At 29.8% G+C, this 26,715-nt stretch overlaps 1 protein-coding gene across 3 annotated transcripts in view; it reads right to left on the reverse strand.

The window, feature by feature from the left end:
* Positions 1-339: 339 nt before the first annotated feature.
* LOC135952455 (uncharacterized protein DDB_G0283357) overlaps positions 340-26,715 on the reverse strand; it is a 133,216-nt gene continuing 106,840 nt past the window's right edge. The window contains exons 5-8 of one of the 3 annotated variants that reach the window (XM_065502400.1): positions 10,950-11,087; positions 3,391-4,015; positions 2,643-3,320; positions 340-589 (exon numbers count right to left, since the gene is read on the reverse strand). In XM_065502400.1, coding sequence (XP_065358472.1) covers positions 468-589; positions 2,643-3,320; positions 3,391-4,015; positions 10,950-11,087 — 1,563 coding nt within the window. In that variant the 3' untranslated portion in view covers positions 340-467. Of the gene's footprint in view, positions 590-644; positions 735-2,642; positions 3,321-3,390; positions 4,016-10,949; positions 11,088-26,715 lie in introns of those variants that run through there. The other 2 variants (XM_065502402.1, XM_065502401.1) reach the window with 2 other exon arrangements.

Here is a 26,715-nt window from a genome sequence, read left to right on the forward strand (position 1 = left end):
CATTTTTTATGCTCGCTACTGTATATACTGAAATATTATTGAATAAAAGTCGAAATGCGCAAGATAGGATTTCATTTTAGACCTATGGTTTCTTAAGGAAACTTTCTTAGAATTTTCCGTAGATTGCGTTTCTGCTACACGATTTTTTACTTTTTTTATCGTCCATACAATTCGACCCAGCCTAATGTATATAGTATAAAATACGAACATATAGCTTGTATGAGTATATTTTTCACATAGTACATGGGCAGATCTTACGTATTTATGTATGTATATTGTGATTAGTAATAATTATATAAGTAATAACTATTTATAAATTAATATTTACTAAAACCTGTTTTATTTCCTTTTAAATAAAAAAATATATTTTAATATTTGTTTGTATCTTAATACATATTTAAATTTCTTTGCAATCATCCGCCTCATTATTGTTGCAACATTTCCTTCGAGGACTAAATCTTTAACCGCTATACTCTAGTTGGCGTACCAAATATGGGATTCACGTTATTCCTCCTACTGGTTAAGGGCGATGGATTATTATTAACACTGCGTCTTGGCGGCATTTGTTGGCAGTCGGAATAAGATCGATCTATTGTTTTAAAAACCAGTGTATTCTTTTCATTATGTATTACAATATATGTATGTATGTATGTATTTCAAAACTGTTGCATTTTATTGCTTTTTGTTTAATATTTTTATTTAGTTACATATTTTGCTTGTGATTCATGCTTCAGCTTTTGTTTTAATTTCTGTTTAAATTTTATGTGTGTAAGTGCGATTGTTTGGTTATTTTGTAGGTGTGATTTGACGAGTATTGTATTTTTATTTCGTATAAGATGTGCAGGCATGCGTTTATTTTTAAATAAAAAATTAAAATTATTTATTAGTTACATTAAAGAAAAATTATTTTCGTAAAAAAGTAATTGGCCTGTTCGGTTGACGGATATTTTTTTACTACAGAAATGCAAAAATTAAGAGTAGACTTATATGCAATTCTTAATAACAAGTAGAGATCAGTACAAATAAGAGATATGTATGTGGCTTTGTGATTAGCGCATTTGACTATAAAACGAGAGGTTGTGAATGAATTCATGTGGAAGTTCTACTGCTTTTACAGGAGAGTTTCCGATTTACGTGTATTTATGGTAAAAACTAGCAAGTCAAACAAATAGAATGACTGAAATGGAAACAAGAAAAAAAACATACAAAATAGTTTGGGTTTCCGTTTTTGTATAAATATTTTCAGTCATAAATGTTCATTTTATATGAGTCGGTCGGTAATGTCCACAACAGGGATGATAAAGTCAGTACAATTGGCATTGCAAAAGTACTGTAGTACTCCAATGGCATGTTCAGTACAATTTAAAAATTTCAAATGCTTTAACTCATCTGCGCTGTTTTTTCTTTCCACCACTAATAAATAAATTATATAAAGCTCATACATATTCAAACGATTTAATTCCATTTAATTTATACATTTTATTAAGTGCGACTAAATATTTTTAATTGCCTTAATGGATCTAGAAGAAGCATCGTAAATTTGAAGACAAAATAAGTGGATTTCAATATGTAAAATATGTTTTTCATTGTGCTTCAGAGAAGCATGGACCAAATAATTTCCGTGGATTAATAAAGACGGGGCCAACAAAAAATGTGTTATTTTTAATATTTCTATTGCAGGTGGAATAACTCATATAGAAAGACATGAGTCCTGTGACAGTCACATTAGAAAAATTAATGCAGTTAAGACCACACGAAAAATAAATAATTTTGTAAAAACAACCACATGTCCTGTGGCAGAATCCGCTAAAAAACTAGAAGCTTGTTTGTTGCGGAACACAACTTACCATTTTCAATTCTGGACATCTAAACAATGTTATTAAAGAAGGTGTGACGGATTCACAAATTGCTAAAATGTTTACAATAAACAGGCCAAAAGCTCAAAAAATCATACTAATATTACTGGTCCAGAAAATATTAACGAAATAAGTAATTTTTGTAAAGAAAACTATTATTCGTTAGTAATTGATGAAAGTACATATTGTTCAGTTTCTAAAAATTTGGCCATAATAATAAGAATTTCTGATAGTCGATGCCGCGATCGGTTTTTGGAATTGGCTCCAATAGAAGATTCTACAGCAAATGGAATATTTGATGCTACAGTACGAATACTAAATATAAATAATATTCCATTGGACAATATGATTGGTATTACCAAAACTAGTAAAAAATATTGTTTTGCGTTTTAGTACAATTAGGGTAAAAAAAGTACAATTTTTACTGAATTATGTACAATTTTGAAAATGTCATTTATAATCCCTGGTCCACAACTAGATCATATTTGTAAATAAATTCTTCAATCTAGATTCTAGAACGATACTGCCGATGGCGTAAAACAGAGAGAAGGACAACTGCGAAATATGAATTTTTAAATGTTAACTACAGCTTTGAAGAGTATTGAGTAGTATCGAGTTCCCAAAAATGTATGGTCAAGTATATTTATTTTATTTTTAAATCTCTTTAAACAGAATATGCTGTATGTTATTTTTTAGAGTATGTAGTAGTCTTCAGTCAGTTTAGAAAAAAAAAGTAGTTCACATGCTACATTCACCACAATCTGCTCAATTTGTTCTTCAACGTACCTCGGAACTTCATACCCTGAGCTTCGTTAATGATAGCCGCCAAAGCAGGATGTTGATAACGTTCACGAAATATAGAGGAACCATTCTGCACATTTCCGTTAATAGAATTGTTATTATTATTATTGTTAGCAGTATTTCCGTTACTGTTACTACTCGCTGATTGGTACTGATGTTGCATTTGATGACTGTGAGAATGTAAATGTTGCATTTTTCCAGGAGTATGTTGAGGTGTCATCGTTATGGGCGATTGGTTATCATTCTTATAGTAACGATTTTGATTTGGATCGTACAGTTCATTGTGGTTCAAACGATTTGCTGATTTTATCGATGAACAATGTTCTTCTTCGTTGCGTATTTTTAAAACTCGTTCCTGAACATTATAACGAGATCCATGATGAGCATTGACTTGATTTAAATTGGAGATTTGCTGGACATGTTTAGCTCGAAAGCTACCTCCCGGGGAATTCAACATGGTTCCACGGGATGAAGATACTGAGGTTTCCGTAGAGTCTCTGGGGGACGCTCTGGCATGATTGTTATGTTGGGGTTGCTCGCGATAACTCGACGGACGGTGTGTTGATGGTGGAGTGTCTAGTCCACTGTCATGGGCAGAATAGTCCAAGTCGGAAATTAGTTTATTTAAAGATGTATTATTGTGAGTAGGTAACATGGGTTGTACTATAAAATAAAACAAAAATATTTCGTTTAGTTTAAAAAGTTTAAAACATAAATTGCATGCAAGAATTACCTGAATGCCGCATATCTGTTGGTGCCTTTGGCTTGCGATATAACCAATCACGATCCAATTCGTTACCATTTTCCGTACTCAAGTGTCGGAAAAGGCGAGGACGTCTCAATTCTACTTCACCATCTTCGGCCTCTTCGTCAACAACATGTGTCGAACCGAAACTACTGTTGACAAAGATACGCCGAGGTGAGCCGTACAAACCATTGCAATTGGAAAATGAACTATTCTGTGAGGTATAGCCATTTGAGTAACGACTACTATTACTACTAGCTGAATATGGTATCTTCTGAGGAGTCGAATGATTTGTTGACATTCCACTAATGTGATTATGGTTTTCATTATTTAAAGCACTTAAATCAGGCACCGAATCAGAAAATAGGAATGGATTCATGCCACCATAACCACACATACTATTTGTAACCAACTTTTGACCTCTGACTCCACACATGCCACTTCCATTCGCCATAAGCCAGTCATCTAAGGCACTCGAATAAGTGCTCCCCAGGCCAAAATGGTTACTCTGCAACGAAGCATGAGATACTGGAGCGGCTAGTGATGCTCGAGATCTAGGGCCTTGGGCCATTTTCAATGCTTTGCGACGTTCCTTTGACGTAATTGTACATTCCTTAAATTAAATAAATATTAATAAAAATTAATATAAAACGAGTCTTTGAAAATGGTTTTATGCATGATAAAAATATAGAAGGTAGTTTCAATCAAATTTTGTTTTTTTAAATAAGGTTTTTTGAAGTTTCCTTATTTTGTGAGAATTATAAAAAGCGTTGCCACATTCCTAAAAATGATTCTGATTATCGAGACATTTATTACAGAAAATGTGTAATTTATAATTTAGTATTTAAATAAAAATGTATTATGTTGTGTTGGAAGTTATTTAATTCTACAAAAATGGAAATTAACCCTTAAGAGTACTTGGGGTCAAAATTAATGTGTTTTTCGTGATTTTAAAAGTTGAGGGTCATTTGGGCCCCAAGTGCTATTAAGGGTTAATTTCCATTTTTGTACTGTTATTGTGAATACTAGACTTCATTTTATATTTTTCTTAAGTTTCATCAAAATCGGCCCAAAAATATATAATATTTCGCTATCTTTCCATGAGAAATTCCAAATATTGAAAAAATTGACTTTTGACCTTCACGATTTAAGGGTTAAAGTTTTCCGATTTTAGTAAAACTTTCAGACTATATTTAAAATTACCTGGACTATATTATTCTGAATAGCTTTTACTTAAAAATCATTACAGTAATGAAATTCTGGTCATTCCCCAAAATATTGCCAAAAAATTAGTTTTTCTCAAAAATCGCAAAATTTATATCGCAGGTACGGAAAAACTATAGGAGGTATTGACATACTTTTTTCACATTTTTATTCCCTATTATGTTGTCAATAAATCCCCATGTGATGATCAAAAAATTCTGAAATTTGTTTAACAAAATTTTTAAAAATTTGAAATTGGAGTTTTGAAACTGCCGTTAAAAAAATTTAATTTTTTTGGTCATACCTGCGAATAGGTTAACGGTATCCTACGAGGACAAAAACTCATATACAAGTAAATATGGATATATTTTAAGTAAAAATAAGCTTTTATTTTAATATTTCTCACAATATGTTAATTTTGTTCATAAATTTCTTGTTCTAGTGGCCTGAGACACGTTAATGACCTGGCGATTTTTTAATAACTTTAACATTTTTTCACCAATTTTTGTCTTTTATATCTTATTATAACGACAATTACGTACACATTTCGATTCTTTTAAATTAAATTGTAAAAGTCATTATTTAATGGCAAAATTTTTACAAAAACTGAAAAAATTGCATATTTGCCCCTTGTAAATGCACCTCAAAACTTCAGCGTCGTTGCGCCACCAGTTAACGTTATCCTATCATCCTAATATTTTACACAATGTGTTTCTACAATACATAGAACAATTCTAGAGGGGGGGACGGTCAAAATTCGCAATTTTATTTTTTTGGAGCACTCTAATATATATAGATATACGACCCATATTCGTGATAGGGATAAGTTAATTTTTGTTTAATATAATGTTTATTAATGTAAATTAAGTTAGATTAGTAATATATGATCTGTCAAACTTTATACTAAAATCAATTGGCCTTTATTGGCTTAAGATTGAGCATGAATAAATAAAATAAATAAATAAACAATCATATTTCGAACATCTGAATGATCTATTTATGATTGCTGTACATTTTGTTACTGTTTTTCAAATAAATCACTTTTTAATCATTAATAGGAATCAGTTTTTAAGCATGTTACTTACTAATCAGTTTTAGGTCATTAAAACTTATCAAAAAATACTTAGCATTTCGATTAGTCACCCAATCTGTAATACTAAAAAATACTTATACATTTAATATAATAAACCAAATGAGAATTATATGAACTCATTTTAGCCCAGCCAACATCTTTTGGCGTATCTTCTAAAAGAGTCTTTTATGAGCCCCTTTTCTAATTACTTTCGACTGATATTTGATAAGTATTTAGGAATAATTTTTAAGTCTAATTGTTGTTGTCCTGTTACAAACAAAAACAATAGTACATGAAACAATTTTTGATCTTCCAACTGCGTGAAATATAATTAAAAAAAATATTTGTAAACAATCATATTTACAACATCTCAATGATCTATTTATGATTGATGTACATTTTGTTATTGTTTTTCAAATAAATTACTGTTTGATCATTGATGGGCATCATTTTCGAATCATTTTTTAAGCGTACAACTTATTAATCAGTTTTTGATCACCAAAAGTACTCGAAAAAGACTCGGTTTGGTGATTTTTGAAAAACCAATCTTCCAAATGCTATGTGGGTGCTAATTTACTACAATTGCCAATTGGAAAAAAGTGTACAGGAGTTGTTGGTGATGTTTTTGGCAACACGAAATATAATTTATAGTGTTTGAGAACGAGCTGACCCAGCGGGAAAAACTGATAGGACTTCAGTTTGTAGGCCTTCTAAAAGGCATACTTACTCATTCTAAAAGATCCGGTACTCATTCCACACTGCCTGCTCTTAAAAGGTATTCAAGAAGGCATATGAATCCCCTTCTTATAACAAGCGGTTAAATAAAAATAGTCTACATCAAAAAATAAAATACTCTGCATCTCTTTGATTAACTCTCTTTACAAAATTTACAACAACAAATTGCTTTATGTGGCTTCTTATTTATTTTTGTTGTTGCTGTTTAAGTATGTAATTAGAAATTATCATGTTCTCTTCTAATAAGACTTTAAATAGGTCTTCCATGGTAGACATTCTATAAAACTTGAAAATGCACGACTTTTCATAGGCCGGCCTTTAATGCCTTATCCTAATGTTATTTTTTCTCTTTTAGGCACTTTATTAGGCCTTTTCATGTAGCCCTTCCATAAGGCTTTGTAGTACTCCTACCTTTCTAGGCATTCCATATGACATTGACTCTACAGGCCTTTCATTAGATCAGTAATAACAAGTTTTTGTACAGGCATAAGACCATATAGCAGCCCTGCGAATAGCCCTTCCAAAGTAGCTCTTCCCAATTAGGCCTTGTAGAAGCCCTTGCAAAGTAGACCTTCTAGTAGCTCTTCCTAAGTAGGCCTTCTCTCAGCACTCTAACAGCAGCGAGTGTGCAAGGCCTTGGCTCGCAATGACACGCCGTGTGAAATTGAAATGATTTAGCAATGCGGCTAGAAGTCCTTGTGTCTGCAAAAGAAGACACTGCATATTTTTCTTGCTGGGGAAATGAGGGTAGAGGAGCGTTAAAATGTAGTGGTAGCCCTAGACCTAAAATAACTGTGCGCCTAATGTCAGACTTCATTAAAACGCTCAGATTTCAACCAGAACTCTTCCGAGAGAACTTAAAGAAGAATGTGATGTGGTCATTTCCCATGAAACAGTTAGACAGGCCATAATAAGAAACGAATATTCAACCAGAGTAACATATAAAAAACTACTGATTTCTGCACCAAATGTAGAAAAACGTTTTTTCTTCGCGTCGCACAGTGGGTTGAATGGTACCCAAAGTGGTGATTAATTCATAGAAGCCGTAGTTTTAAAATATTATATTTTTTTATTGATGAGTTATTATAAGCACATAAAAACACAGCATTTTAGAAAAAATGCTGTGTTTTTATATATATATAAAAGTCAATGTGTGTTTGTTTGTATGTATGATTTATAATATTTAGAAGCTACATAAAAGAAAAGTGCATAAATGGAATGATTTTTGTTTTATTGTGATCGTTAAAAATGCAACACATTATGAGGGTATGGGTAACCTTTAATAAATGGTACAAAATATATAGGCAACATTTTGTGTCAGAAAAGAAAACACCATAATTTCAGATAGTCTAACCCCCATTTTCTCAGTATCTGGTTATCGGTTTTCGTAACGATAAACCTCCAATTAACATTTTTTTGTATGAGAACTGTCAGTTTATCGTCACGATAAAAAATAACCAGAGATTGAGAAAATGGGGGTAAATATATTGTAAATCTTTACGGTATGGGAAGCGAAGCACACCGGGTTTTAGCTAGTTAATGAATAAAATTGGAAATTAAAGCATACTTCATGTGCTACTAAAAAAATAAAATTATAAATTTATTATATGTATGTATTTATATTAGTATAAATTTAATTTAAAATCCAATTCTTGTTTTACACAAAATTTTATAAATGTACAAATTTTTTTAATAAAGTCACAAAAGAGAATATTATAATATTTTCGTAATGAATAATCATAAATACATAAAAACACAGCATTTAAAATAAAAAAAATTAAAAAAAAAAATTTTAACGCGTTAAGCGCATTATTGTTTTTTTTGGAAAAAAAGACCTTAGTTCACAATTTATACTGTAACTTTGGAATGGAAAGCGATAAATTAATGAATTAAATTGGAAATAAAAGCATACTTAATATGCTATTAAAAAATTCAAAACATAAATTTATTATATGTATTTACATCAGCATAAATTGAATTTAAAATCTAATTTTTGTTTTTCACAAAATTTTATAAATGTACAAATTTTTAAAAAAAAAAGCCACAAGACAATATTATAAATTTTTGTAATGAACAGCTTTAAAAAAAATGTAAGAAAAAAATGTTTTAACCTATTTTGTATCAGAATACATTTGTTTTTTAGCAAGAGGAGTTCTTTCACTATAACTTAAATAAGTAAAAAACCTCAATAAACCCGCACGATTTTTTTCTGTATATAGAAGCTGAAAGTTCATATTTTAGGAGCATTTAATGGAATTTACCCGATCTCTGATTTTTTTTAAACTCAATCTATATATCGAAAAAACCCCAATAATGGAGAACTTTAAAAAAAATCTTAAAAAATATTTTCAAAACATTTATCTAAACAAAAATTATTTATTTATGTTCTCAAATACCTGAAGTTGATGGTTCCATTTTAATATTTCTACTTTTAACACATTTAACAAAAAATATAAGCTCTCGAAATATCACAATTTGTAAAAATTATTTGACTTTGACCTCTCACTGCCAATAAAGTAGTTACTCACAACTGTAATTTTAGCAGTTTGTGATGTATTATTTAATGCACTTTAACCCAATACCAAACATGACTGAAACAGATAAAGTTCAGCTTTTGAATTAATCGCCACTTTTGGTACATTTCAACCCTCTGTGCGTCGATTATTGGGATGACGTTATATTATGAGACGAGACTTAAATGATCTCGTATTACAACGAAGTGCCATCTAGAGTTTGATGAAAGGTGTTACTTAAAAATTTCTATTATGATATGGGAGTATATCTCAAGCAAAGGATTGAAAGACTTATGTTTTACTGAAACAATCATGGTCGCGGAACTCTGAAGAACAATTTGCTAAGAAATGCAACTACAGTTTATCAGGCCAATAAACTACAATACAAATTTTATCTAAACTTAAATTGTATATCGTGGGGATGTGGCTTCTGTATAATTTCGGCAATGTTATAGACATGACAGCAAAAGGTCTCATCGTCAATCCAACCGAAAGTTTTAGTGGTATTTAAAGAAAACTTTATCCTAAGCGGAGTAATACCAAATATTAAAAATGCCAAATAAGTAAACAGATTAGTTATTTAATTACTAAAAACTCACTTCTTGTAATTTGTGAAAAGAGTTAATTGACACTACCAAAATTTCGAGTTCCTTTTCGTTTCTTTTACATTGGACTTGTACTTTTTCCTTATATACGATTTATGTATTTACATTAGGGTGGCCCTTAATAAACGAAAGTTGGATTTTGGCCATTCTCACCCCCCAGTTTGGTGAACATTAGTAAAAAAATCATCATAAAAAAATTTTAGGTAAATCGGTTGGTGTTAAGACGTACCGCAAGCCTTCTGAAGTTTTGAGATGCATTTACAAGGGGAAAAAATGCATTTTTTTCAGAATTTTTTTATCATCTCGACCTTCACGATTTAAGGGTTAACGTTTTCCGATTTTAGTAAAAGTTTCAGAGTGTGTTTAGAGTAACCTCGACTATAATATTCTGAATAAGTTTTGCTTAAAATTCATAAGAGTAATGAAATAGAGCTCATTCGCCAAAAAATTGCCAAATAATTGGTTTTTCTCGAAAATTTCAAAATTTAAATCGAAGGTACGGAAAAACTATAAGAGATATTTTCATAATTTTTTCACGTTTTTATTCCCTATTATATTCTTAATAAATCCCAATGAAATTCTGAAATTTGTTTAACAAAATTTTTAAAAATTTGAAAATGGAGTTTTGAAACTGCCGTTAAAAAATTTTTATTTTTTTGTTCATACCTAAGAATAGGTTAACGGTATCATACGAAGACAAAATCTCATACACAAGTAGATATGGACATATTTTAAGTAAAAATTAGCTTTTATTTTAATATTTATCAAAATATTTTAATTTTGTTCCTACATTTCTTGTTCTAGTTGCCTGAGACACGTTAATGGCCTGGCGAATTTTTAATAACTTTAACATTTTTTGACCAATTTCTGTTTTTTATGTCTCATTAGAACGACAATTGCGTACACATTTCTATTCTTTTAAATTAAATTGGAAACGTAATTTTTTAATGGCAAAATTTTTACAAAAACTGAAAAAATGCATTTTTTCCCCTTGTAAATGCATCTCAAAACTTCAGAGGGCTTGCGGCACGTCTTATCCCCAACCGATTTACCTGAAATTTTTTCAGGATGATTTTTTTACTAATGTTCAGCAAACTGGAGGGTGAGAATGGCCAAAATCCAACTTTCGTCTATTAAGGGCCACCCTAATATACATATACTGTGTATATTCATAATAATCCAAAAAAGTTTATGTATCGAAATAATAAATGGTTTTTTCTTGCTATCAAAGTCGAAAATATAATTATTTTTCAATGTGAAAACTCATTCTTGACATACTGTATGTAGGCATTGAAAACAATTTGTTTGCGTTAAAAAATTAAAATTTTATACCACCTGTATAACTAGGATTTATAATTTGAAAATATTTAAATACTTACAATTGTCTGTATGTAAATAGAATAGTCAATGGCAACTTACCTCCAAAAGTTCAAACCAATCTTCGAGACCTTCATCACAACGTAGTAAAACTCTTCCTTCACGTCCAAGCAGCAAACCAATAGCACTATATGAACGACGATTTAACCATTCCACTTTTTCAACATCAACCAATTTGACCTGTAATCACAAAAAATATCATTTAAAGAAACCATCTACATACATATGTATTTAAAACAAAATGTATAGCAGTTTGTGCCAGTTTGAAAAGTGCCTATTGGACACCTTACACAATTTTTGTATCCCTTCCAAAAAATAAGTTTTGTCGGGTTTGGAAATAAGAAGTAGTCACTCGGGGCTAAATGCGGAGAATATGGAGGATGAGGGAGCAATTAGTAGCCTAACTCATGGATTTTTTGCCATGGAAACTGCACATGTGTGCACCCGATTGTGAGCAAACACGGCAGACATATTGCAGAAGCTTTCTAATACCCAAGTGATCATTCACAATGATGGCTGTAAACAGGAGCAGTGTTGGGTTTTAGTTAAAAGGCAGGAAATTCAAAAAGTCACGGACTTATTGACCTGCCCTCGTACAATAAACTAGTTCGTTGTGGCTGCTAAAGTGAAGCGTATTCTATAACAAATAATAATTTTAGATATTTAGAAAAATCTAAAATGTTTGTTATGACAAATGGCGAACATACATATTTTAAAATAAATAATCAATGGTCACAGTTATTACATGTAAAATACACCATGTAGAAAACAACATGTAGATTTTTTTGATTTTTTTTTTTCAAAAAGGTTTTATTAATTTATATTAACAAAATATTTACGTTTACAAATTATTATTAGCCTCAGCGTCTTATGACAATAATTAATGAGACGAGTTGGCATAATAATTATATAGTAAATTAAATAAACTAATTAAATAATATTGTATTCATATTTAAAGATGAAAAAATTATTTTTTAATTAAGCAAAATAATAAGTAAAATATATTACATTAAGAGCATTTCCAAATTATTTAACAAAAATGTTTTTAGATTATGTTTAAATGTTGAAATTACGTCTTGAAATAATGTCTTTTAAGCTTTGCGGTAAATTACATATTATATTCCACACAACCAATATATTCAATTCTTTGCTTAGCTGATTCAAGTCTGCATCTCGCAATTCTTAAATTTTAATTGTTTCTGGTTCTATACATAGTATTATGACCAATATTGTGCAACGATTTAAAAACAAAAATATAATTGCTTTTTGTATATCCCTCTTATAGGTAGTATATTTTTGGTAACTTCTTGGTATAAATTTAATGTAGGATATCTAAGAGGTAGATTAAAAACAGTTTTGAGTGCCTTATTTTGAGGTTTTTGGAGAGATTGTAGTTCCTACTATTTTTACATGCATACACTGACACCAAATAATTCAAATGGCTTTGAATTAATGCTTCATATACAGTGACGGACAATACAATAGAATCACTACATATGAATTCGATTAAAGCGGTAAAACTACAAAATTTGATTTCAAAATTTAAAATTTGTTCATTATACATATATTAATGCTCATAACGTAAACAATAAATAGAAAAAAATAACACATGCTTATGTTAAAAACGATGTCAAATCTAAAAGACTAAATAAAATATGCGACATTCAAATAGAATCAATCAGTCTTACGGCCATTTTCACAATGTACGATTAAAAGTTAACGTGAACTTTAACCGCAAGTTATGAAGCTAATATGAATTTCACAATGTACGATTAATTCTTAACTGACACTATTTAACAACAAAGATGCTGTTAAATATAACAGAATAAATTTCGCCGGTTAGCATCTTAATTGTAAGAAATAATAAAAGAACATGGAAAAACATTTATATTTTTGTAATATTTATAATTTTTAAAAGTGTAAAGCGACGAAAAGTAAATTTTGCACGGGGTGATCCATATACCACCCGGATATTGCACTTTTTTACAGTTAGGTACCTTAATATTTTTGAGTTTTATACGTTTTTTATTATACCACTAGGAAACACACAAATTATTATTTTTTATGCCGTCTTTTAGACAATTTTTTATATTTCAATCTTTCATTACACTATTTTTCGTAAACAAATGTATGCATTATTGCCATACTTTCTACTGAATGCTTTGGTTAAGTAATCAAATGATGGTGAAACGTAAATCGGTAACCGTTGGTTAAATGGTCCCCGTTAAACAAACCGACAGTTAGTTAATTTTCCGGTTAAAATGAAATAATCGTACATTGTGAAAATGGCCGTTAAAATGATTAAAAATAAAAAAATAAAAATAAATCAATTATTTCTAATAACAGCATCAAATCTTTTGGGGATTGAATTTAACAAACTTTCGCATGTAGATCGGGAAATTGCATACCATATTTCCTGAATTTTCTGCCGAAGTTCTTCCTTGTTTTTAAATTTTTCAGGTCCGAGTTTGTCTTTTACTATTTTCCATAGGATTTAAGTCTGGTTATTGAGACGGCCATTCCATAACATGAATTTATTTATATAAAAACCATTTTTTGGCAAGACCTGATGTGTGCTTTGGGTCATTATCTTGCTGGAAGAGCCATTTTAAGGGCATATTCCATTCTGCATGTGGCTTTATAACATTCTCCAAAATATTAACATACAAGTGCTTATCCATATTTTCTTTAATCCAATAAATTGGACCAACGCAATACCAAGAAAAGCATCCCCATATAATAATATTTCCCCAACCATGTTTAAACGTTTTTGGTTTTTGCCATTTTTTGGACGTCTAACCCATGTCTTATCATCACTACCAATTAAATTAATGGTCGTTTCGTCCGTCCACAGCACATTTTGCCACTTATGATTGCTCCTAGTTTTAAATTAAATATTGATAGTGATTCTATTGTAATGTCCGTCACTGTATAATAAGTTAAGTTCTTTCATTAAATTTGTACAATATTCCTATTACTGGAGATATTCTGAATTTAATTTCATGAATATGTATGTAAATTCCACGACAAATTGCTTTGCAAGGTCACACCCAAATATTTTATTGCGTAACTTTCAGAAATTTCTAGTCCGTTTACAAAAACACTAAAATTGTCATTATTATTTAAATGTGGCTTAAATCTTACGACCTTGGTTTTTGATGAATTGAGGATTAATTTGTTCAATCTCATATATTCCAATATTAAGGCAGCATCTCTTTCCATATACACTTTTAATACAGTCTCATGTTTGTAAGAGTAAAATAGGCATACATATGTATGCCGATTTTTCCAGAAAGTCCAAGGTCGTTAATATCATTTATATAAATTGAAAATACTATATATTGCGTTTTGGTATTTCTCCAACAATTGATTAACTTGTTAACAATCTTTAGATAGTGCTTAAAAACCATGATTATTGTTTTATTACACTTTTTAAAGTGTGTTTGGTTTTCATTTACATTGAAATGTAGTGCATAATTGTTTAACCGTCCCTTATGAGATAATTACAATTATATTATGTATATTGTGTGTAATTCAATTCATACATAATTGTTTTCCCTTAAGGGCTGTTTTCATTGATTCAATGAATGATTCTTTGTTAGTTTTGTTTCACTAATGGTTTTGATTACCATAGTTTTTCCTCGCGCTTTTACTAAAAATATTTTTTGTTTAGTGTGTTTTGCTGTACAATAAAAAATATATAGCAAATGGAAAAATTATTTTGTATAAAAAAAATTGGGTAAAATATTGTAATTAGGTATCACTCCTATAGAGTAGACTAATTCTGACAGAATTTTGTGTCACTGAATTAAGTGTGGACAAATTCTGACAGCAGAGAATCATTCTGACAGCATTATTTCGCAAACGTTTAGAGGAGACAAATTCTGACAGAATTATGTGTCACTTCTTTACAGGAGATTAGTTTCGACTGAATTTATCTCACTACTTTAAAGGTGATTAATTCAGACAAAATTATATGGGAGCTGCATCCAATTATGTTCTTTTAAGAATTTTTGTGATAATTTTTGATCAACTGTTAACGAAATAATATAAAATTCCGTTACTTTTTAACCGTTTTGAATCGGATGTTGGGAGAATTATTTTCGATTAAGGAGTGAGATCGAAAAATTCTTAACACACGTTTTTCATTACATTTTTTAACCCAAGTATTATTTGAATTTTTTTTTGATCAAGTTACCTTTGAAAAACATGTCAGTTATTATGTGTAATGTCAATTATATTAATTTTTTTGTTAATCTGATTAAAATGAGTGACCAGAAAAAAGTGCGTACTGAAATTATTAAATATTTTCAACAAAACCCAACTTGGTCTTACAAAAAGTTGGCCAAGCATACAAAGGTCTGCCGTCAAACTATTTCCAATGTTATTAAACAGTACCGGGAGAACTTGTCAGTTGATAGAAAACCTGGTTCAGGTAGAAGGAATGGTCCACATGATGTTTCTAAAGCCAAAAAAATAGAACGCATTTTCAAAAGAGCTCCCAACACATCCGGTAGGAAAGCAGCCCGGTTAGCTCAGTGCTCGGACTATTTGGTACGAAAAGTTAAAGCTAATGCAGGTTTAAAAACATACAAGGCTCAAAAAGTTCCTGACAGGAACGCTACTAAAAATTTAGAGGCCAAAAACAGAGCACGGAAATTGAAGTCAAGTTTTATAAAAAAATATTCTTGCTGCATAATGGATGACGAAACGTATGTTCTGGCAGATTTTTCGCAACTTCCAGGTCAAAAATTTTATGTTGCTGATGCTCGAGGGAATGTTGAAGAAAAGTTTAGGACCCAAAAGCAGACAAAATTTCCCAGAAAGTTCTTGGTATGGCAAGCAATATGCAGTTGCGGCAAAAGAAGCCACTCATTTGTTACAACGGGCTCTATAAATACCGAAATTTACATCAAGGAATGTTTACAAAAAAGGCTGCTTCCATTCATAAGACTTCATAATGTGTCCACTTATTTTTGGCCTGACTTGGCATCCTGTCACTATGGCAAACAAGCCCTTGAGTGGTACAAGAACAATAATGTGGTATTTGTACCAAGAGAGGCAAATCCTCCAAACTGCCCGGAGCTAAGGCCAGTGGAGAGATATTGGGCTCTTGTTAAAAGAGAATTGAAGAGTACAAAAAAGGTGTCCAAAAGTGTGGTAGATTTTAAACGGAGATGGACTACATGTTCGAGCAAAGTGACAGAAAGCACTATAAAAACGTTAATGGAAGGGTTTCCGAAAAAGGTTCAAAATTTCATCACTAGTGATTAAAACTATAAAAATAATTTTTTTTGTAAATTGTAATAATAATTTCAATCAAATAAAAAAAAAATTAAAGCTGTAAGTTTAGTGGTTTCTTTTTTATAAACATATATGTATGTTAAGAATTTTTCGATCTCACTCCTTAGTACATATGTACTTCAATTTTTCTAACGAAATACCTTTACTGTTTCTAATGTATTGTAGTAATACAAACATACAGTACTGTGCAGGACATAAGATAAAAAATTAGGATAAAATTTTCAACAAAAAAATTCTTGTTGTACTCGACAAAATCTACCAGAAATCTAGTATCACCTGCCAGGTATTTATACTTCATTATTATTTGTATCACTGTTTTATTAATTTAAGTTTTATGTTTTTGTTAATTCTTCAATATGTTCACACTTTTCTAAAATTATTTTTTTTGTAATTGTAATATGTATTCTAAAAATATACAGTACTAGATGACCCGGTGCGCTTCGCCAGCCCAATTAGAAAAAATAAATAGTACTATTAAGTCTCCCATTGTGAATTTAATTGTAAATGTCTAATTTCATATTTCTGGGTCCATTATTATAGAAAATGCAAAAGAAAGTTACCACTAAAGTCACCTTTTGTGAATTCAAATTCATTCAGAATTTTTTATTTTTATTATTATAAAATATTCAAAAAGTAACATTGCAATAAAGAAATAGTACCATTGATTATCACTTTTGAATTCGCATACACTAAACCATAGTGATTTGTTTAGCATTTCCTATATTATCAACTAATTTTGTTTCTATAACACTTAATATTAAATAAGTTATCACAAAACCGAAACCGATCGGTTTTAAATTTTTTAAAGCAGCCACTTGTGGATTCCCACTCACTCGGGTCCATATAAGCTTTATTTCATGTTTCTAAGTTCATTTGTGAAGAAATTACTAAAAGTACCATTCGAATAAAGAAATAGTACCAAGTCTCCCCCTAGAATCCTAACTCACTTAGGACCATATATGTTTAATTTCATGTTTCTAAGTCCATTGTTATAGAAATTTCAAAAAAAGTACCATTAGATTAAAGAAAAGGTATCATGAAGTATCCCCTTGAATTTTCACTCACTTAGAACCATATTATATGTCCCTTATTTTTCGATATCGTTTATTTTTTGACGCATACCCTCTGAAAACTTTCGTATTGACCTAAAATACCACCAAAAAAATTTTTTAGCTTGTTCTAAGGTGCATTTACAAGGGGGAAAAAGCATTTTTCAGTTTTTGAAAAAATTTTAACATTAAATAATTACTTTTGCAATTTAATTTTAAAGAATCGAAATGTGTACGTAATTGTCGTTCTAATAAGATATAAAACACAAAAATTGGTTAAAAAATGTTAAAGTTATTAAAAAATCGCCAGACCAACGTGTCTCAGGCCACAAGAACAAGAAATGTAGGAACAAAATTAACATATTTTGAGAAATATTAAAATAAAAGCTTATTTTTACTTAGAATATATCCATATTTACTTGTTTGTGAGTTCTTGTCTTCCTAGGATACCGTTAACATATTCGCAGGTATAACCAAAAAAATTTAATTTTTTAACGGCAGTTTCAAAACTCCAATTTCAAATTTTTAAAAATTTTGTTAAACAAATTTCAAAATTTTTTGATCATCGCATTGGGATTTATTGAGAACATAATAGGGAATATAAATATGAAAAAGTACGACAGTACCTCCTATAGTTTTTCCGTACCTGCGATTTAAATTTTTCGATTTTCGAGAAAAACTAATTTTTTGGCCATATTTTGGCGAATGAACCGAATTTCCTTACTGTTATGATTTTTAAGTAAAAGCTATTCAGAATATTATAGTCCAGGTAATTTCAAATATAGTCTGGAAGTTTTACTAAAATCGGAAAACGTTAACCCTTAAATCGTGAAGGTCAAAGGTCAAAATTTTAAATTATTGGAATTTCTCATGGAAAGAGAGCGAAATGTTATATATTTTTGGGCCGAGTTTGATGAAACTTAAGAGAAATATAACACAAAGTCTAGTATTTACAAAAACAGCAGAAAAATTAAAATTAACCCTTAATATCACTTGGGGTTATACCTGCGAATAGGTTAACGGTATCCTAGTAAGACAAAAACTCATACACAAGTAAATATGGATATATTCTAAGTAAAAATAAGCTTTTATTTTAATATTCCTCAAAATATGTTAATTTTGTTCCTACATTTCCTGTTCTTGTGGACGGATACACGTTGGTCTGGCGATGGCCTGGCCAATTTTTGTGTTTTATATCTTATTAGAACGACAATTACGTACACATTTCGATTCTTTCAAATTAAATTGCAAAAGTAATTATTTAATGTTAAAATTTTTACAAAAACTGAAAAAATGCATTTTTTTCCCCTTGTAAATGCACCTCAAAACTTAATCGCAAAGTCGGCACGGGTTGCCCTTCTTAGAACAAGCTAAAAAATGTAATGGTGGTATTTTAGGTCAATACGAAAGTTTTCCGAGGGTATGCGTCAAAAAATAAACAATATCGAAAAATAAGGGACACCCTACCATACATATATGCATAAACATATATGAAACATGAAAATGTTTCTAAGTTCATTGTTATAGAAAATTCAAAAAAGTTCCATTCGAATATAGAAAAAGTACCAGAAAGTCCACACTTGTGGTTTCCCACTTACTCGATTCCATATAAGCTTTATTTCATGTTTCTAGGTTCATTGGTGAAGAAATTACAAAAAGTACCATTCGAATAAAGAAAAAGTACCAAAAAGTCTCCCCCTAGAATTCTGACTGATATAGGACCATGTATGATTAATTTCATGTTTCTATGTCCATTGTTATAGAAAATTCAAAAAGTACCATTAGAAGAATTAAAAGGTACTTATAGTTCAGTTCTCACATTTTGTTACCTAAATATAATACCCTATTTCTAACACTAACTTCACTCAGATACATATCAGTTAACTTTAATGTCGATAAGTGAAATAATTTAAAGTATTAAAAAAGTACCATTTGGAGAAAAGTACAAATTTCCCTTTTCCTCCATAAACACCCCTCAAGTTTGAAATTTAAAAATATTCCATTTTGCAAAAAAATTTTATGCTACAGACATGTTTCAAACGATTAAAATCTGTGTTAATGTGCACAAGAATAAATATGTTTTAAAAAAAGTACCAATCTGTTTACCCGGATTTGGCCTAAAATACACCTTGGCACTCAAGTTCAACATGTTAGTTAATTTTTCTACGAATCCTGTAACTAATGTTAAAAATATTATCAAAATTGGCTTAATAATTTGCAAAATGTATTTTTCCGATTTTATCCCCTTTTTGGTACCTTTTTATCCCCATTGCGGTGGTAAAATTTTATTCAAATAAATTTCTGTATCGTGGTGGGACCTCATAGTAAAATATTCGTATGTCTATGTCAAATTATAGAAAAACATATTTTATGAAAAAGTACCAAAAATAAACACAATTTTTATCCCTTAAGGGTTCGAATTTCCAAAAAGTACCAAAATTATATTTTTTTATTTTCTGATAATTAAAGAATACGATTTAAAATTTGTTTCTATGTTTATTGGCTTAAAAGATACATAGGGTGCAAAAAAAGTACCGAAATACAGTTTTTACCCGTTTTCTCCCCTAAAAGGTTCAAATTTTGAAAAAGTACGAAACAACTGTCAGCTTATTTTTTAAATGGAGTAACATGCAATTTTCAGTTTTTTTGTATCTTTATTAGTTTTGAAGATATAAGGTTACCGAATTTACCCGTTAAACGTTCGAATTTTCAAAAATCCCTTCTTAGTGGATCGTTTCGGAGAGGAAGGAACTCACAGTTAAAATTTCATGATTCTAGCTTCAGTCGATTGGGCTGTGTAATGATGAATCAGTCAGTCATTCAGTCAGTCAGTAACGTTACTCTTTTATATATGTATATAGAGTAAGTTCGGGTAATGTGGTATAAGGTGGGTAATGTGGTATAGCTGCTTTTCTCTAAATCTTAGTTTTAGAGTCTAAAACTAAGAGCATAGGAGTAGCGGTACCAAGCTTAAGAGTTTTATGATCTCAGAAAATTAACATTGGGTGAGTGTACTTCATTTTTGCAGGTCATGAAAATAGTCAGTTGTAAAAAATCAGCATTATCTTGTGGTAGACTTTTTGTTGTGATCTGTTAAAAATTAATTTTTTCTAAAATCACATGTTTTAAACTTCAATAATTTAATTTTAAAATCAAATGGGAATATTTTGCTATTGAAAAACACATGCAACAATATTGCATATTTAGTGTATATGTTTAATTTTATAATAATTACAATAAACCACGTGGTCGGCTAATGTGGTATAGCTAAAGAATTTCAAGCAAATAATATGCCAAAGAAATGTGAAGTATGAAAGTGGGCAGCGGAAGAATTGAAGAACGCTATCTGAGCTATTAGAAACAACAAATAGACATTTTTCGCATCAGTCATTAAATGTCTCCTACGAAGCGAAGAATGTATTGAGGAGCTTCTGGTAAGCTTGGTCAGCCGCCAACTTTAACCGAATCCATTGAAGATGATTTAAACAAAACGCAACTCATTTACAAATTAAAATACTATGCATCGGTTATGTGGTTTAGTATACAATATTAAAAGAACATGGTATACCACATTACCCGCCAATTTTTTCAATAGCTTGTTTATGGGCTTTTTCTCTTTTTCCCAAATTTCTCTAAAACTTGAACTTAAAAGACTTTTTTACTTTCATGGATGTAAACCTAACACCTGAGGTAGAACACCAGCTGAGAACTGTTCCAAAGACTTTTTTACTTTCATGGATGTAAACCTAACACCTGAGGTAGAACACCAGCTGAGAACTGTTCCAATCGAATTAAGATTTTAAAAATTATAGTCAAATAAAAAATAGGTATACCACATCACCCGAACTTACTCTAATATAGATTGGCCATAACTGAAGCACCCCTCAATGGATTTTTTCAAAGTATAATTTTTTTGATAAAAAAGTCTTTTTTGGGATGACTACGCTACTGCATATTTGCAATGTGAGTTATCGGGAATCACAATGATTGCATTTTAAAATTTCCAGGCTCGTTTCAAAATTGTTTAAGAGTAGTAGTAGCCCGATTATTCAGCTGACGACCAGCAAAAAAAAACATTTCTATCAGCAAAGAACAAGAAAGCTAGACTGAAGTTTGCCAAAGCCCACATCGACTGGAGTGTCCAAAAATGGAAGACACTACTGTTCCCTGACGAATCCAAAAACAACTTAAAAAGTTCCGCTGGAATAGGGCGTGTACGCAGACCAAAAGGAGAAAGACTGAATCCTAAGTATTGAAAAGGAACAATTAACCATGGAGGAGGCAATGTAATGGTCTGGGGTTGCTTTTCTGCAAAATTAATTAAATTTTTTTAACTATAATATATCCTTGAAGGGGTGCTTTAGTTTGGTCCGTTTAATTTTCTACCTTAAAATATTTTTTGATTTTAAGTTACCTCTTATAGAAAGGTTAACTTTGAAAGTATTTGTTTATCAATAATAAATATATTAACAAATGAAAATAATACATACATAATAGATATTTAAAACATTGTTTTTATAAAAAAAAATACCATATGAAAGAAATGCTTTAGTTATGGCTTTGATGAATGAAATTTCACATGCGCAAAGAAAAAGTGTTCTCGAGTTTAAGTTCTGAACGTGGATCTCATTTGCCCACCAGGGTCGCGACCAAGGGTCCTCAAAGTAGGACTCCTCGTTCTCAGAATATCAAAATTGTTAATAACTTCAAAATTATAGGGGGTAAGATTTTATCGTAAGTCAATGTTTACATTTTACAGTAAACGAATTTTATCGTAAGCGACACATAGTGGTATAGAAAAAAAGAGGGAAATAAATCTGTAACTTCTAAATGGTTAGATTGGTTTGAATGAAATTTCACATGCGCAAAGAAAAAGTGTTCTCGAGTTTAAGTTCTGAACGTGGATCTCATTTGCCCACCAGGGCCACGACCAAGGGTCCTCAAAGTAGGACACCTCGGGTATATTACATTTTTAAAATGATCCTATTTCTTCGTTTGTGTTCCGGTTTCAAAAAAAAATCTTTTCATCGAGTGCTGCAAAAGACCTAGCTATCAATTGTCTCTTATACCTTAGGTGATATTCGCATTTGAAAATTAAATTTTCAACATTTTTATCCAACCTACTCCAGTTTTTTGATAACAGCGTATCCAAATATTTTCCGATTTTTTTTTGTTTAAAAATAATGACTAAGTCCAAAGTTATATGCATTTGAATTTAAAAAAATTTCCATTTTTGGGATTTTTCAACACTTTTTTGGGAATTGTGGGATTGCTGATAATAAATTTCAAAATTCATTTTAAATATAAAATGTATGCATAATTGTGAAATTTCATTAAAAACTATTCATAAATAAATATTTTATTTCAATTCGAAAAATTTGTATCTATACAAAAATTCAATAAATATTTTTTGTCATATTTTTCAATAAAGTATTCCATGCATTTTTAATTGTCAAAAGTTATAAATATTTGTGAAAAATAGACAAATAGCTTGAACGAAATTATAATATAAAATTTTTAATTCTATGTATAAATTTCAAAATAATCAAAAAAACCTTCTCCTGTAAAATTTGTGTTTTGTCGCTTACGATAATTTGGCGATAAGGGCTCGATATATGTATGTGGTCAAGTTTAACCGATTAACCGAAATTCCTTGTTTTTTTCACTTTAACATACAGTATTTTTGTAATTATTTTTCCAATTCAATTCAATTACAAATTAAAATTACAGTGAACTCGCGATAATATAAACTAATTAAAACCAGGCCAGTTCACTTTTGCAAGATTGTTCATATTTGCGAATGTCATCTAATTTTCCCATCTACAGCTAGGGAAGTCCGAAAATTATTAAGCAGTTGAATTAAGATTTCAACTCTGTGTAGATAAATAAAATACGTTGAAAAACAAAAATATGTTCATATTTTAGAGTACCCTATGAAAGTAAAAAGTGTTGATATCTTGGGGTGTTCATATATTGGGGTGTTTAAATTATCGCGAGTGCACTGTATATATTTTTTCGAACATTCAAGAAAAATGTTTAGTGAGAATAACAACTGACATATTTAATGCAAAATCGGTTCAGTAGAACCAGAGCTATGAACCAAAATGTGAGACAACCTAAAAAAAATTGACAATTTTCACATATTTTTGGTTATTTGTGTAAATATATTGCAGATAATACCATATGTTTGTGTACACAAAATTCGTGGTTGTATTTTCAATTTAAAATTAAAATAGATATTATTCGGTTAACCGAATAATTATACATTAACCGATTATTAACCGAATAAATCTAAACCTCGATTAATTATTTGCTCGGTTAACCGATTAAACCAGAAACCCGATTAATTGAATTACCACTGGGTATACATTTAGTATCTTTTCAAATTACTTACTGCTTTAGCTGTAGAAAGTTTTAGAAAACTAAAAGAAATTTAACATTTGTATTGTGTTAAAACTTAAACATTAGCTTACAAAATAATCGCATTACAGCAAACGATCATTGACCCCTATTAAAGTTAAACTTTTTGCTATTTGTATTTTCTCCACTAAGTGGTAATAAAATAAAACTAAAATGGAAAATTTAAATAGCCATTAGGTCTTTCGGTCATTAAGTCTTGCCAAATTCTTTAACATTTGCTCTAGACTGTAGCTAAAATACAAGACGATTGTAATTATGATAAAGTACTTTAATAAGTTTTTACAACATTAGTATCACTGCGTATTTTTTTATTTATTTTAAAAGTCGTTGTACAAGCCCTGTCGGACTTTTATGAGCTGACTCAAAATCAACTTGACTTATTGCTAACTCATTTACAACTGACTTCTGAAGTAACTCAAGATTGATGCAGAGTTGAGCTATTTGTCTTTTAAAACATCTGACTTCATCTCGATATGTATTCAATTAACTTTTGGCTCCCTCAAAGCTGATGCAGAAATAAACAAACATTAAAGAGAGCAGCGAGAGTAAAGGGCAACATAACCAGTGTTGCCGTTTTGGTTATTTATAACCAAAATTGATTATTTTCTTTTCCTGATGTGTAGATGAGTATTTATTTTTCATTTTGGTTATTTTTATATTATAACGATATCGTATAGATATATTCACATTACATACCCTATTTTTAGGTATATTTCTTATAAATTTTGGGTAATGCAGCTTAGAATATCAAATTTGTTTAACATTAAACTGGTCTACGTAAACATATGTTTCTTTTGAGTATAATAATACTGGTGTATGTTTTGGAATATTTGTCTGATATTTCAAGAATGTTGAAATTTTACTCTTTTTGCTTTATTCTCACTAAAATGTTATATTCCGAAAACGATAAAAAAAATAAAAATTTAACACTTCACATTCAAGTGAACAAAGTTTTTAATTAAAATGAAAAATTAATTAAAAGTGTAATGAAATATTTGGATAATACCCCGAAATTTTACATCCTAAAAAACATTTTTATTATAAATTAATTCTTTAGGTAATTTAAATCTAACTGCAGCAATAGAAATTTGAGTTTTTTATTTACGTGATATACAAAAGTTAAAAACATGACGTTTCCAATAATTTTTTTTTGGTTATTTTTTTTAGCATTTTGGTTATTTTTTTAAACAAACTTGGTTACAAATATTTTGAGGTTGTGGCAACACTGAACATAACTGCAAAATTGTGTATAGATGAGCTATTTTATTATAACAACTGACTTCATATCCAGTGTGACCATTTTGGCATTTTTGCAGCTAGATTTAGCATTTTTTATTTTGATTTAGCTGCAAATTTTCGATTTAGCATTTTTTTTTAGCATTTTTTTTAATTTGTTTAGCATTTTCTAGCTTCAATTTATTTTTCTGACAGTTCTCATACGAAAAACGATAACCAGGTATTAAGAAAATGGGGGTGAGTTTTCGATTTTTAATGTTTTAAAGAAATTTAATTTAAATATTTCGAACATGGTGGGTATAGGCACAGACCAGGTGGTACCAGGTGGTTGTTAATTGAAACAGCTGTAAATCGTATAGAAACTCAATGGCTGGAGCTAAAAACCCATTTTGAAATTGCTGTCTCTTCAGAATCTTGTCATCAAGCTAAAAGTGTTATATACCAGGGTTGTCAGATTTGTTTTACCTCCATCGCCAAAAGCTAAACGAAAAATCGCCAAATATCGCTAATATATTTTTTTTTTGAGTTTTTAATTGTAAAATACATACATACTAATTTTATGTATTATAAAGTCAATTTATTTCTGTTTAAATCTAATTATTGTTTAGTTATTCATATTAAATTGGTATCAAAAGTATACATTGTATTAGAATTACAATTTTTTAACATTTTATCTGTAGGCTGAAATAAATTGCAACAAAATTTATTAACGTTCATATAACTTACTATTCTTATCAATGAATATAAAAGTTAATTTTAAAATTCCCTTTCTACGCAAGCGTTGCTGGTTTTTAAAATTAACATATTAAGAACGGCCAAAGTGAAATGTTCCACCTGCATTTCAACAATTGTAAACTTGTGGCCAAAAATCTAACAAAGTTTGTTGGAATTTCACCTTTAAAGATCTCAGTCCAATTTATATATGCTAATTTTGATCATTGCAATTCATATTCCACTGCAGATACTTTTGGATTGAAAAATAAAGTTAATGAATTTTGAACTACCTAAAATTTCCATTTCATTTCAATATTGAAAATTCATTATTTACTTTAAAAAGAGCTATATTTTCTGGTAACTGTTTAAGCATTTCTTTTAAAAGCTTTTTAAGTACAAAAAACAATTTTCTTTTAAAATTTCTATATCATATTCCTCTATTTTTATATTTTGTAATTCGATTTCAAATTCTGTGCCAAAATCGATAGATTCCTGATTCCAAAGAATCCGTCGAACCAATAGCCAATTTTAATGAGCAAATTAAGTTATCAATATTTCCATTATCACTTGAAAATTACGGCTTAAACATTTTAGAAGAAAAAATTAATATTGTTGAAACTATTTGATCATGTATGCTACCTGCATCCATATTATCAGATTATACATGATTAATTTTACTAACTATTGGGTTAATAAATTATAAAGCTATTAATAGCTTATAAAGCTATTAAGAGACTATTTTTGTTCTCTAAAAGTATACATACATACATACATCCATACATACATACATACATACATACATACATACATACATACATACATACATACATACATACATACATACATACATACATACATACATACATACATACATACATACATACATACATACATACATACATACATACATACATACATACATACATACATACATACATACATACATACATACATACATACATACATACATACATACATACATACATACATACATACATACATACATACATACATACATACATACATACATACATACATACATACATACATACATACATACATACATACATACATACATACATACA

Source organism: Calliphora vicina, chromosome 2 (assembly GCF_958450345.1).
Source record: "Calliphora vicina chromosome 2, idCalVici1.1, whole genome shotgun sequence".
NCBI lineage: Eukaryota > Metazoa > Arthropoda > Insecta > Diptera > Calliphoridae > Calliphora > Calliphora vicina.